This window comes from Eublepharis macularius, chromosome 17, assembly GCF_028583425.1.
Source record: "Eublepharis macularius isolate TG4126 chromosome 17, MPM_Emac_v1.0, whole genome shotgun sequence".
Classification (NCBI taxonomy): domain Eukaryota; kingdom Metazoa; phylum Chordata; class Lepidosauria; order Squamata; family Eublepharidae; genus Eublepharis; species Eublepharis macularius.
In genome coordinates, this window is record NC_072806.1 from 33,200,096 (window position 1) to 33,214,241 (window position 14,146).

General features: G+C 39.3%; 1 protein-coding gene across 1 annotated transcript in view; it reads left to right on the forward strand.

Moving 5' to 3' along the window:
• The window catches only part of BRIP1 (BRCA1 interacting helicase 1), a 157,532-nt gene that overhangs the window by 37,842 nt on the left and 105,544 nt on the right, over positions 1-14,146 (forward strand). The window contains exon 6 of the mRNA XM_055001863.1: positions 4,042-4,338. Coding sequence (XP_054857838.1) covers positions 4,042-4,338 — 297 coding nt within the window. The remainder of the gene's footprint in view (positions 1-4,041; positions 4,339-14,146) is intronic.

A 14,146-nucleotide genomic window follows, 5' to 3' on the forward strand; every position in this document is an offset into this window, starting at 1 on the left:
TCTCCATATTATGGACATAAATATCAAAATGCAAACTTTCCATAAAAATTATGAATTGGAGCACTTCAGTTAATTTTTTAATGTAGTATACTTTTTATTTTAGCGTACTTTAAAATGCATAAAAGTTTTGTCCTCAAAAGCTGTATTTGTAAAAGATTGATTTCTGCAAGAAAAAAAGTTTAAAGAGAGAAATTCCTACTTAATAGCTTAAATAAAACAGACCTCAATTGCTAAAGTTATAATTGTAACTGTTTTTCATATATATATACATATATATATCTCCCCCAAGTTAGGCACACACCTTCTTAAAGGTTTTAGTTTTTTGCTGGTGGCGTCTGTGGCTTTGAGAAATGTTATGACTGCTACGGAGCAGTTCTATACTATTTTACTGGTTACTATAAAATCAGACCCAGTTTACTGCTTTCCTGATGTTGGTTTTTTAGTAAAAGGTAACATTTTAAAGCTGCAGTAGAGGGTGAAGTGCTTATTAAAGGTAGTATTATACCAATTTCAAACCTTTTAAGAAAAACTTTTAAGACCACCTGTAAAATAGTGAAATTTTTAAAACACTCAGGCTTTGCTCTCTTTATTTTATATCTTTATATTCCTTCCAGAAAGAAAAGTTAATGCCAAGGGTTTTTTTATTTCTAACATCTGCTGTAGAGGGCATTCATGTTCTTTTTAGTGAAATAATTAAATTTTCTGATGATTTTTACTGGATGACATCCTCATATTTTTGGCACAAAATATTGTATACCAGATTTATTTAGGCACCAACTACTTGAAGGCTCAGAGACAAGGCTTTTGGCAGCTCAAAAGCAAGGAAGGTGTGTGGTGGTGATGGTAAGAGGTCCTTCTGGCAGACCACTTTGAGGGAAGTCTAGCCCGCCATACTTCATACCCACCGACTGGTGTTCATACCCTAAAACTGGTTGGTGACTATCAAATGCTAACAATAGGTTTTTCTCGGTAAAATACTACCACCGACATGCACAAAAGTGGTGATTTTGCATAATCTCTTGGAGAAAAACACCTGTGTTAACATGGCATGAAGCATGCAAAAAGTAAATTGGGATTGCTGCACAGTTTTTATTCGTGTATTGCATTTTTGTCCTGTCCTTCATCTAAAAACAAAGTACATACTATTCCCCATCTCTCCATTTTACCCGCACAATAACCCTACGAGGTAGGTTAAGCTGAGAGATTATGGCTTGCTCAAATTACCCAATGAGTTTAATGGCTGTGTCTTCCATGTTGCAAGTCCTCCCAATTTGAGTCCCCTATTTTGGTTAATACTACTTTGATGATCTTTTTTTTTTCCTTTTCCAAAGGGCAAAGTGGAGCACGGGCACAAATATCACAATATAATTCAAATTCCAATTTTCTGTGCGACTATAAACTGAGGCCGTCGTTGCCGCATATGTAACATACACCGCGCGTCAGCTGTTTCCTGCTTTACCGCTGACAAGAGCCCCATTCATAACTCTTCCTTTTATCCTTTTGGTGAATAAGTAATTATTCAACATAGAAGGCAGGATATTTGCAACTGGCTATTTAATGTGGCAGCACACCGTAATGAAATCTGCTGTTACTGGCAACCTGAGAGAGGAATGTAACAATTCTAGTGAGGCTGGTAACTTTATCTGCTTTGACGGCCTGTTTATTTGGCACGTCAGTGAACCTTTTATCCCAGTGAGTGACAGCTCTTGAAGGGTTGCATTTACTTCCATTCTATCGTGTATTGTAATATTTAATGGTGGACAAGGTTGAGTGGGACGGAGGGTAATTTGAATCCGCTTTTCCACAGAGTGGAGGCCAAGAGACAGTTGATCTCTAGTATGGTGGCGTAACACGCACAGTGACTTAGCGTTTGCTTATGAAGGGATAATCTTACTGATTACAATTAAGAGGAGGGCTAAAAAAAAAAAGTCTTGAAGCTGACAAGAATACTGGTTTTGGTTCTTGGTCATTTTTTTTTAATGCAAATAAATTTGGAGGCTGGATTTTGTTCTGTTGCAGACTGGGAGCTGTTTTCACAGCTTTCTGATCTTCCATTTCCCTTTAAAGATCTGCTTTCTCCTTATTAAAATCTTATAGCAGCCTTCTACGTAAGTGTGCAAGTGTTGAGAGTTCCTTAGTGACAAAGTAATTAGAGCGGAACAAAGGAAGTCAAGTTATCCTGTTACTGCATACCCTGAACTTTTATCCAGGATTGGTTTTGTAGTAGTGAAATGTTGCAGAACTCTTGGAGAAAAGACTGGGAAGGGAAGGCGGAGGAGCAGAAAGAAGGAGACTAGTCACCCCTTGGAATTTTGTTAGTCTTTAAACTGCAATCTTTTGTTGATGCCGTACAACAGGCTAACAGGGCTATCCTTTTATAAATGGTACTATCTTGTGGTGTTGCCCTCTAGTGGCGTATATTTCGTTGGAGCCAACCAAGTGTGCTTTGATTGTAGCATAAGGGAAGCAGGTTTCAAATGTCAATGTGCTTGGCTTTTATGTATAATATATAAAACACTTAACTGAGCCCTTGGGACAAAATGCAAGGAAACATTTTAGCAGGTGCTTAAGTATAAGGAGGTGATGAAAGTATTGTCAGCATCACGTGTGTGCATCTTTCATCAGATAAGCTGCTTTTAACTCAAAGCTCTGACTGGTGTCAGGCCTGTAACAAGAAGGACAAGTCGTAGCTCAGACCTCTCAGGAGCCAGATAAGGCATGGCCCTTTCCTCTTACTAGCCCCACAAGGGAAAAAGAAAGGCACCTGCTCAAGCCTGATATGGGAATTGGTTTGAGTGGCAAAACTATGTGGGAAGGGAAGCGTTACACTCTCTTTTATCCTGCACTGGACCCTGAATCAGGACCCTGTTTCCCCTGCTGTTTGCCTTTTAGAATTGCTGGGAAGATCCATTCACAAATCTCCCAAATGCTTGACTAGTTTGACCCTCAACTCCTGGATATTTTGGGTTAAGCGTTTTTCAGTGAAGGTCTTGGATTTATTTATTTACACATCTCCACCCCGTTTCCCTGCTGTTGCATGTCTTGCTAGCTATTTTTTTAAAAAATAGTGAAGATTTAATATGGTGTTGTGGCAGCACTTTAAGTAAAAAAACCCGAAATGTTGAACTTTGCTGGGTTCAGGCTCCTCTACAGAACATAGCTGTTATGTATGCTGAATGCAATGGAGCTTATCAAAATTCCTTTGTTCTATTCTGATTTGAATGCTTTCTTTGCTTAAGGTAGCCTTTATAGAGGCTTTTACTGACTCTTCCATGTATTCATATCATTTGGTTTTAAAAATTGATAGAAAAGTACAGCCTCGTTTGAAAAAAAAAAGTCGCAGAAATGCTTTAAAATGCATCGAAGATCATTCAGGGTGCATTTTTGTTGGTAATCATTCCCTAGAATTAGAAATGCTGTTTCACAGACCATTTTGACTGAAAGAGCATAAAACATATTTCTGAAAATATGCTCTTTTTATAGGACTGTACTGAGTTTAAAGAGGGAAAGGAGTCTCTGGAAATGTCAGAGATTCTTTCTTTGGTAATTGAACGCTTGATTGAGATGTGTATTTTTTAAATTGGAAGATTTGTGTTTGGGAAAACTTAAACTCTTCTAGAGGAAAAAAATGGTCTTTTGTTTGTTTGCTTGTAGCATTCACATTTGTCATCAAGTTTCTCGACTTAATCCCACAATCTAGTTTGCCAAATTATTGGGATTATTTCATTTTAGGGAAACTGTCAGAGAAAATGCGGTGTGCGGTGTGTAGCGACTATAAATCTACTTTTGTAGATATATGGCACCCTTTAAGAAGCTGCGTGACAGAAGCTGATCTTCTCCCGAAAGATTCAGTTTACCGAGATATGATATATTTTTAGAATTATTACTTATACCAGTCTTGATGTCATTTTGGGTTATCATTGGCTGTATCTTGGATGTTCTTTTTTAAGGGTTTGTTTATTTTGGTTTGCTGTATTTTTCATACTTGTCATAAATTAAGAAATAAATAAATTAAAAAAATATTAAATTTCTCGACTTCAGTTACAGCCTTCCCGTTCCTGCACTCAGTGTTCCTGTTCTTCTGTGGGGGGAAACGCTAAAGCTGCCATTGCTGAAAAGAAAAAAGAAAATACAGAGAAGCCGTTTGTCCCCAAAATATTTTTTGGAACACGAACGCACAAACAGATCACACAGATCACTAGAGAATTGCGGAGGACGGCATATTCTGGGACCCGTATGACGATTCTGTCCAGTAGAGACCATTCCTGTGTTCACCCAACAGTAGCTGGTTGCAGCAACAAGAATGAAAAATGTGTAGAGTTACTGGAAGGAAAGGATGTAAGTAGTTTGCTTTCTGGAAAAACTTGTCTTCTTTTATGTGATGTGTTAAAAAACGGGACTCAACAAAATGAAGGAATCGTGTGTGTCCAAAACATCAGAAATGCCTGTACAAGTATAGTTAAGATTTTCCCTAGCACTCCTCCCCTTTCCTAAACAAAAAAACTAACTCTGTATATTAGAAATAACATTTAGAAGATTCACAAACTCTTTTAGGAGAAGTATCAGCATTTATTTATTTATTTATACTCCACCTTTCTTACTGAGACCCCAGGCGGATTACACTGTGTAAGTCCGTGTGATCATTCAGTAAACAGTAGAATAGGTTATACATGGAAGAATTTTAAAAAGAAGCATACATGCCCTTTCCACATGTCCTTAAAGGGATGTACCACTCACCGAACGCTGGCAGCTTTCCCCCTTGACTCCAGATGTCTCCGTTTTCTTTCTTTTAAAAATTTTATTAAAACAAAAAGGGAATACAGAAAAGAAGGAGAGAAAAGGGGGACAAGCAGAACAAATATATAACTGTGTGCTACAAGGATTATTATAATATAGAATACAAAAATCATAACCTTTATAAATATTAAAATAGTGATTAGAGTAATAATTAAGCCTGTTTAGTATATATTTTTCCAATTCAAGCACACATGCAGAATTCAAACCTATTTCTACTCATATTAGTAATAATAAAAGAGAAAAAAGACAATTATTACCAATAACAATACATATTACTTAGTGTAGCTGATTGTCACACCACTTTGTTTGTTTGTTTGTTTGTTTGTTTGTTTGTTTGTTTGTTTGTTTGTTTGTTTGTTTGTTTGTTTGTTTGTTTGTTTGTTTGTTTGTTTGTTTGATTGATTTATAGCCTGTCCTCCCTGGTATAACAATAAAATCACAAATCTTACAATATAGCACCTCAACAATTCACCTAATCAAGTCAATTGCTGAGGTGCTGTATTGTAAGATTTATGAGTATTTTAAGAGTATTAAGATAAGTACTATTGAAAATTCTGACCTATTTCTACTCCTTATCTTAGAAAATGAGAAAATAATCCTTATTTCCCCTCTACTTATCATTACCTTTTACTTATACTTTACTTAACAATAACAATGTTGACTTTTAACCGATATTTCAGTATTATACAGTTCATTCTACCAATTATCTTTACATAACTAGTTACCTTACCATCAAATTATAAAATATATCAATATGCAATCATTTTCAAATTTACAGAACTGAGATATCTTATAAAAATTTATCCATTGTAAGCGAAATATTTTGCCCATTTCTCTTCAAATTCCTTAACTGGCCTTCTAATTATGTAATTCGTCAGTTTTGCCATCACTGCATATTCTGACATTTTATTCCTTCCAAATTTCCCTGCTTGGGCGTTCTCTTCCTTTCCATTTACTTGCCATTACCACTCTCCATTTTCAAAACAGTTGCAGGCTGTTTGGCTTCTATTTTTTCAGCGCCTTTTCTGGGAGTGCACTTTCCCAGTCTCAAAGGGCCACAATTGTAGAAAGGGCTACAATTTAAATACAGAAATACCGTGATGAAACATTGTTGAAACAAAACATAAGTAATTTGATGTGACCTATTAACATGAAAACTACACAAGTAAAATATTTACATCAATGGACAATACAGTCCATTGATAGTGTTGTCTACAGTTCCTATCCCTTTACCAAAGCATCTCTTTCGATCATTTCCTTAAAGCACAGCCCAGTTGCCTGAGTGAAAAAGCCCTCCTGAATAACTCAGTTTTGCATAGTTTGTGGAAAGCTTGGAGAGTGGGAACTTCCCTGTCCTCTTCAGGCAGGTCATTCCATAAGATGGGGGCCACCACAGAGTATGCGCGTGTGCTGGCTGCTTGTAGATTTTGCCCAGCGGGAGGCTTGCATCTGCAGAAGGCCCTGTTCAGATGAGTGAAGCTGCCATAGTGGAGCATAAGGGGAGAGGTGGACCTGCAAATATGAGGGGCCAAGGCCATGAAGAGCTTTGTATGTGATAGCCCATCCCTAGAATTGAGCCCAGTAACTGATGGGTAGCCAACGGAATGACTGCAGAATAGGAGCAATATGCATGTTCTGCGTAACTCTTGATAGTAATTGAGCATTGGTGTTCTGCAGCAGCTGGAGTCTCCAAACTGACTTTGAAGGGAGACCTTTGTAGAGTGAATTATAGTAGTCTAGCCTCAATGTTACCGTGGTGTGAATCCAGATGGTCACATTGGCTGTGTCAAGGTAGGGGGCCATCTTCAAGGCTAGTTGCAGTTGAGAAAGACTTGTGTTTCTGGAGAAACCCGTGAGCACACTTAAGAAGTTCTGCGTAAACATATAGGAAATTGTTTTATAACATTGGCCCTTCTAGCCAGTGTTGCCAGCTCCTGGTAAACAGTTGCTTTGTATGGTCTCAGCTAGAAAAGATATTCCCTTTTCAGCCCCTGGATACTTGAGTTCATTATACAGAGGGTTGAATCTGGGACCTGATACGTACACCAAGCTATTAACCTTGACCACTATATGAAGTTGCTTTCTACAACTTCATATAGCAAAATAGATTTTTACCACTGCTCCCATTCCTACCTAGTATAATTTAGTTTATGGCAAGCCATAGTGGATAAAAGAAAGCTGGAAACCTGGAGTAATTGTAGACCTGGTTAATTGATTAGGGTCAAAAGAATTAAATATACCTAAATAAGAAATCTGGTTTAACTGGGTTGTGGATTCTGTGGTTAATCTTGGAAAATTACGGGTACTGTTCTCATTATGGTCATGTGACGCTCCTGTGTTCCAGAGCCTTATAATGTGCAGAATTTTCAGACAAATGTTTGGCTCTGAAAAAAATATGGGTATTGCTGTGCAGCTTCTGCATAGATAGGCAATAATAAGTTAATCTTTATGTGGCACTTTACAGTATATCCATTATCTTTGCAACCACCCTGTTAGGTAAATCAGCATAATTATTTCCATGTTGCATATTTGGCTCTGCTTGAGGGTTGTCTCTAGTGAGTGCATGGCAGGATTGAGACTTGAACTTGACTTTGAGATTCGCCTGTTCTCAACAAAAACAACAACAGCGTGCTTATATACCACCAGATGAGTGCCACTTTCAGAGCAGTGAACAGTCAGAGTTATTAGAATCCCCACAATATAGCTGGGGAGCTGGGGCTGAAACGAGTGGTTTACCCAAGGCGACCTACTGAGCTCATGGCAGCAGTGAGATTCGAACCAGCAGAGTGCTGATTCACAGCCAAACCACTTAACCACTGTGCTACCGCAGCTGCTTTTCTCAGAATACCTTTTCTTTTTCTTTTTTTTTGAAAAATTTTTTATTGGGTTAGAATCCATTATTTCCACATTTACATTCAATTTTCCCCAATTTTTTCATCTCTAACCCCCTCCCTTTCCCCCCCCTTTTTGTTGACTTCCAACAGCTTTTCAACCCTTTGTCCCCTTTCCCTTACTTTTATTAGCTTCCTCTATCTAAAACAAATATAAATTCTCCATTATTCTAAGCAGTACATCCTTAACTATTTTTAACATTATATGCCCAAACTGTAAGCCTTTGTTTCCATCTTAGATAAACAATTTATCCTCAATTTCAAGTATTTCTATATATCATAAACCATATAGATCATACATTCGTTTATATCAAACAATTTGACTTATTCTCTATATATATTACTCATTCTATCTTTTTATAATAGTTCTATATATCTCTCCTCACGTAGTCAATCAATTTGACCCATCTATATCTTCAGACATTCAGTTTGGTACAAAACTTGTCAGAAAAAAAAGAAAATATTGTTAGTTAATCGCTCCTTATATTTAGTCCTTATAATTAATTATTTTCTCTATGTTCTGTTTGTTAACCTATATATATCTATATATATGTCAATCTATTAATCTGACTGCTTATTAATTCACATTTATCTCTTCTCCCCCCGGTAAAGTCTCCCCCCTCTACTTCAATACTTCAGTAGTTCTCAAACTGCCACAGTTTTCCTCCCACCTCCCATTTCTTCTCCAGGTATTGTTTCAGCTTCTCCCAGTCTGTGTTGAACTGCCCTGAGTCCAGATCTCTCAGTTTTCTTGTCATCTTGTCCATTTCAACCATATACAGCAATTTGTAAGTCCAATCTTCAATAGTTGGCACTTCTTGTACTTTCCATTTTTGCGCATACAAAAGTCTAGCTGCTGCTGTCATATAAAATATCAACGTCCTGTGTTGGGCTGGAATTCCCTCCATTCCCAAGTTCAGTAGCAGGAGTTCTGGGTTCTTATTAATTTGAAATTGTAAAATTTCACTCATTTCTCTTATTATTTCCCCCCAGTACTGCCTGGCTACCTCACACGACCACCACATATGATAGAGGGAGCCCTCATGCTTCTTACATTTCCAGCATTTATTAGAAGTATTCAAATTCCCTAGCGCAATCTTCTTTGGTGTCATGTACCAACGATAGATCATTTTGTAAATGTTCTCTTTGATATTAATACATGTCGTTGTCTTCATTGTAGTTTTCCACAAGTATTCCCATGCCTCCATTGTTATTTCTTTATTAAAGTTTATAGCCCATTTCACCATTTGTGTTTTAACTATCTCATCCTCGGTATACCACTTCAACAGTACTTGGTATACCTTGGATATTCTTTTCTTATCCTCTTTAAGAAGGGTCTGCTCTAGTTCCGAATTCTCTATTCGTATACCTCCCTTTACAGAGTCCGAATTATATAAGTCTCTGATCTGTCTATACTGGAACCAATCGTAGTTAGGTGATAGTTCCTCTTGTGTCTTTATTCTAAGTTTGGATGCTTCAGTTTTAGTTATTTCTTTATACGTTAAACATTGTTGTTCATTATCAACAGCTCTCGGGTCTATCACCTCATATGGAACCACCCACAAAGGGGTTCCTTCTTGTAGATAAATTCTGTACTTCTTCCAGATTATATATAGACTTCTCCGAACAAAGTGATGCAGGAACATCGAGTTGACCTTTACTTTGTCATGCCATAAATATGCGTGCCATCCAAATATTTTTTTATATCCCTCTAGGGCTAATAGTTTCTTGTTCTTTAATGTCATCCATTCTTTCAACCAAACTAGGCAGATTGCATCATGATAAAGTCTCAGATTGGGCAGTTGCATTCCGCCTCTTTCCTTTGCATCTTGTAAAACTTTCACTTTCACTCGAGGCTTCTTGCCTGCCCAAACAAAATCTGATATTTTCCTCTGCCATTTTTCAAATTGTTTGGAGTCTCTGATGATTGGTATTGTCTGTAGCAAAAACATTACTCTTGGTAACACATTCATCTTAACTGCTGCAATCCTGCCCAACCATGACAAATTCAATCTATTCCATTTAATCAAGTCTCTCTCTATCTGAGTCCATAGTTTTTCATAATTGTTTTTGAATAGATCTATGTTCTTTGCAGTTAATTCGACTCCCAAATATTTCACTTTACTTGTTACTTCACAATCCGTTGTTTCCATTAACAATTGTTGTTTCTGCTTAGTCATATTTTTGCATAATATCTTTGACTTCTTTTTGTTAATGAAGAAACCTGCCAAGTCTCCAAACTCCTTGATCTTATCTATCACTCTTGGCATGTTCTCCAATGGGTCCTCTACAATTAACATTATGTCATCCGCAAATGCTCTGACCTTCTCAGAATACCTTTTCTTAGAGGTGCATTTTAAGAGATCTCCTACATGCCAGAAGTACAAGCTTTTATTTGTCCAAACCTCCTGTTAAGATCTGCCTCTCAAGCCCTGCTCTCTACACCCTCAGAGGTGAAGACGGTGGCAACTAGAGAGAGGGCATTTTCTGTGGTGGCTCCTCACCTTTAGCACGTTCTCCTCCTTGAGGCTCACTTGGCACATATTTTTCATTTTTTAGGTGCTAGGCCAAAACATATTTTTTAACACAGGCTTTTAACTAGGGTTTCCAGCAGTTTAATGCTCTGCTCTCTGTTTTATGGCAGTATTAGGCTATTTTTAGGTCTCATGGCTTATTTTAATGGCTTCTTGTCTTTATATTGATAATTTATTATTTTAATTGTAAGCCACCTTGAACAGGACAGTGAAGCAGCGGCATAGAAATGTCATAAAATAAATACATTTATTTTATCCTCATGTTCATCCCGTGAGATGGATTGCAGTGAGAGTGGTCCAGGGCTACCCAATGAACTTCATGGCTGATCATGAATTCAGACCCAGTTCTCCTTAGATCAAGTCAATAAACAATCAAACAATAGACAATTCTTAGATCAAACTTAGATCAAACAATAAACAATTCTTTAAATATATTAGAAGTAGGAAACCAGCTAGGGAGGCCGTGGGGCCCTTGGATGACCAAGGCGTAAAAGGATTACTAAAGGGTGATAGGGAAATGGCCGAGAAGCTGAATGCGTTCTTTGCTTCTGTCTTCACTGTGGAAGATAAGAAGTGCATGCCCACTCCGGAAGCACTGACTTTGGGAGGGGTTTTGAAAGACCTGAGTCACATTGAGGTGACGAGAGAGGAGGTTATGCGACTGCTAGATAATTTAAAAACTGATAAATCACCGGGCCCAGATGGCATACATCCAAGAGTTCTGAAAGAACTCAAGTGTGAACTTGTAGATCTCCTCACAAAAATATGTAATCTGTCATTAAACTCTGCATCTGTTCCTGAGGACTGGAAGGTAGCTAATGTTGTCCCCATCTTTAAAAAAGGTTCCAGGGGAGATCCGGGAAATTACAGGCCAGTCAGCCTGACGTCAATACCGGGTAAGTTGGTGGAAACTATTATCAAAAATAAAATTAGTGGGCACATTGATGACCAAAAGCTGATGAGGAAAACTCAGCATGGGTTCCGTAAGGGAAGATCTTGTCTCACCAATCTGTTAGAGTTCTTTGAGGGAGTGAACAAACAAGTGGACAAGGGAGACCCGATAGATATTGTTTATCTTGACTTCCAGAAAGCTTTTGACAAAGTTCCTCATCAAAGGCTCCTAAGTAAGCTCAGTAGCTATGGGATAAAGGGCCAAGTCCTCTTGTGGATCGAAAACTGGCTAATTAATAGGAAACAGAGAGTGAGCATAAACGGGCACTTCTCACAGTGGAGGATGGTGAGCAGTGGGGTGCCACAGGGGTCGGTATTGGGTCCAATGCTTTTTAACTTGTTTATTAATGATTTGGAATTGGGATTAAGCAGTGAAGTGGCTAAATTTGCAGATGACACGAAATTGTTCAGGGTGGTGAAAGCCAGAGAGGATTGTGAGGCACTCCAAAGGGATCTGTCGAGGCTAGAAGAGTGGGCATCCATGTGGCAAATGAGGTTCAATGTAGCCAAGTGCAAAGTAATGCACATTGGAACCAAAAATCCAAAATATAAATACAAGTTGATGGGGTCTGAACTGGCGGAGACTGACCAAGAGAGAGATCTTGGAGTCATGATAGATAACTCACTAAAAACGTCAGCACAGTGTGCGACTGCCATAAAAAAAGCTAATGCTATGCTAGGGGTTATTAGGAAAGGGATTGAAAACAAATCAGCCGGTATCATAATGCCTCTGTATAAATCGATGGTGAGGCCTCATTTGGAGTACTGTGTACAGTTCTGGTCGCCACACCTTAAAAAAGATATCATAGCACTGGAAAAAGTACAGAGAAGGGCAACTAAAATGATTAAAGGGTTGGAACACTTTCCCTATAAGGAAAGATTGAGGCGCTTGGGGCTCTTTAGCCTGGAGAAAAGACGACTGAGGGGAGACATGATAGAGGTTTACAAGATAATGCACGGGTTAGAGAAGGTCGAGAAAGATGTGTTTTTCTCCCTTTCTCACAATACAAGAACTCGTGGGCACTCTATGAAATTATTGAGCAGTCGGGTTAGAACAGATAGAAGAAAATACTACTTTACACAAAGGGTGATAAACACATGGAATTCGTTGCCACAGGAGGTGGTGGCAGCTACAAGCATTGCCAGCTTCAAGAGGGGACTGGACAAATATATGGAGCAGAGGTCCATCAGTGGCTATTAGCCACAGGAGATAGATGGTATTCTCTTTGTGGGGAGGTGGTGCTCTGTGTCTTGGTGCTGGAAGGAAGGCAGTGGGAGGGCTTCTGGTGTCCTGGCCTCACTGACAGTCCTTTAGATGGCACTGGATTTCTAGCCACTGTGTGTGACAGAATGTTGGACTGGATGGGCCACTGGCCTGATCCAACATGGCTTTGCTTATGTTCTTATGTTCTTAAGTCTCACATGTGTCCTTTGCGCCACACGAGAACGAAGCTCAAAGCCAGCAGGCAGTGGATGGCATTTCTTGAGGCACGCATGAGACATTGTGTGCTTAGCGCTTGCACGCTCCCCCTCCCTTCCTCTTGTTGCTTGCAAGTGACTTTGTGTCAAGTGTCAGTAAAGTGTTCAGTCTTCATGCCCCCCTCTAAGCCCTGCGGGGGAGCTGCCGTGGTAATGAGGGCCAATTAACACTGCCATTTTAGGGGTCTTTGCCTTATCCCAAGACCATATTGCAGAAGTCGGTTGATAAACGGATAAATGACAACTCGCGAGCTAAGAGGCACCGAGTGTGATAACACTTCAACTCCCAACCTCCCCTTAGGGTTGTGTTACAAGCTTGACAGAGATGAGCTTTCCTCAGTTGATTATCAGCCTCCGTATGCTGAAGCAGCTTCTAAAGGGTAGAATTTCAGGGACTTGCGCTTTTCGTTCTGTCTTTAATCGGCTTTCAGTGGTCATCCTGGGAAATAAAAAAATGGTAGGAGGGGGGACCCACAGCTTTTAATCTGATGAATCAGAGGCGAGTTTGTTAAATTAGCACCGTGGGTGAGCACTAGTTTTGTGAAATTATATCATAAGGGCTGTCTTTCTCCACAATTCCTCCCTTTTCACAGCAGCGAGAGTTATTTCAAATTCCTGGGTTGTGAGTTGAGGAGCCGGTTCTGCTCAGGAATGCAGCTGCTCTTCCAGCTGCAAGTTTACACAAGAACAACTTGGGAACACACGGGCATTGTCTCAAAGAAGGCCATGTCATCTGCTTTCCCCACATATCGCTGCTCAGGCACCGCACTTGGTTTGCAAAACAGAGCTAAAAAGGGCATGATTTCTAGTGGACAAGTGTGTGGAAGGCACTCAGTCCTTCCCTTGCCTGCTTCCACCCCAGCTGCTTTTATTTCTTTATTTTAAAAAGATCATCTCAGCTTTTCACAATGCAATTTGTAAAGCAGTTAGCATCGATGCATAAAACAAGTTGGGGGCTGCAAGTTCTCATGTGGGGCAGGGAATAAAACGTTGGAAAATGTCTCACTTGATCTAAGCCTCCCCCTCCTTGATAATGTAGTAAGATCTTAAGGGCTTGAGCAGACCAGTGGCCCCCATTCCTTTTTTGCTGCCTTTAACTGATTCACAGTTGACTTTCACATTCTCTGTCTTCTGTGTCCTCATCAGGATGAGGGCAGATTATCTTTTTTAAATGTGAACAGCATTTCTTCTTGTGCTCCTGGAAAATCCCACAAGTTTGCAGACATCCCTACATTGTATGTGATTAATGCATGAAGCTGCTTTATACTGAGTCAAACTGTTGGTCTGCTGTGGTCAGTGTTGTCTACTCTGACTGGCAGCAGCTATCCAGGGTCTCAGGCTAAGGCCTTTCACAGCAGGGACTACCTGGTCCTTTGAAATGGCTATGCCAGGGATTCAATCAGGGACCTTTTGCTCCCCAAGCAGCTGCTCTGCCATAGAACCTTCACAGCTCCTTTCCTGAGAAACAATCTCAGCAAATGCATATGATATTTC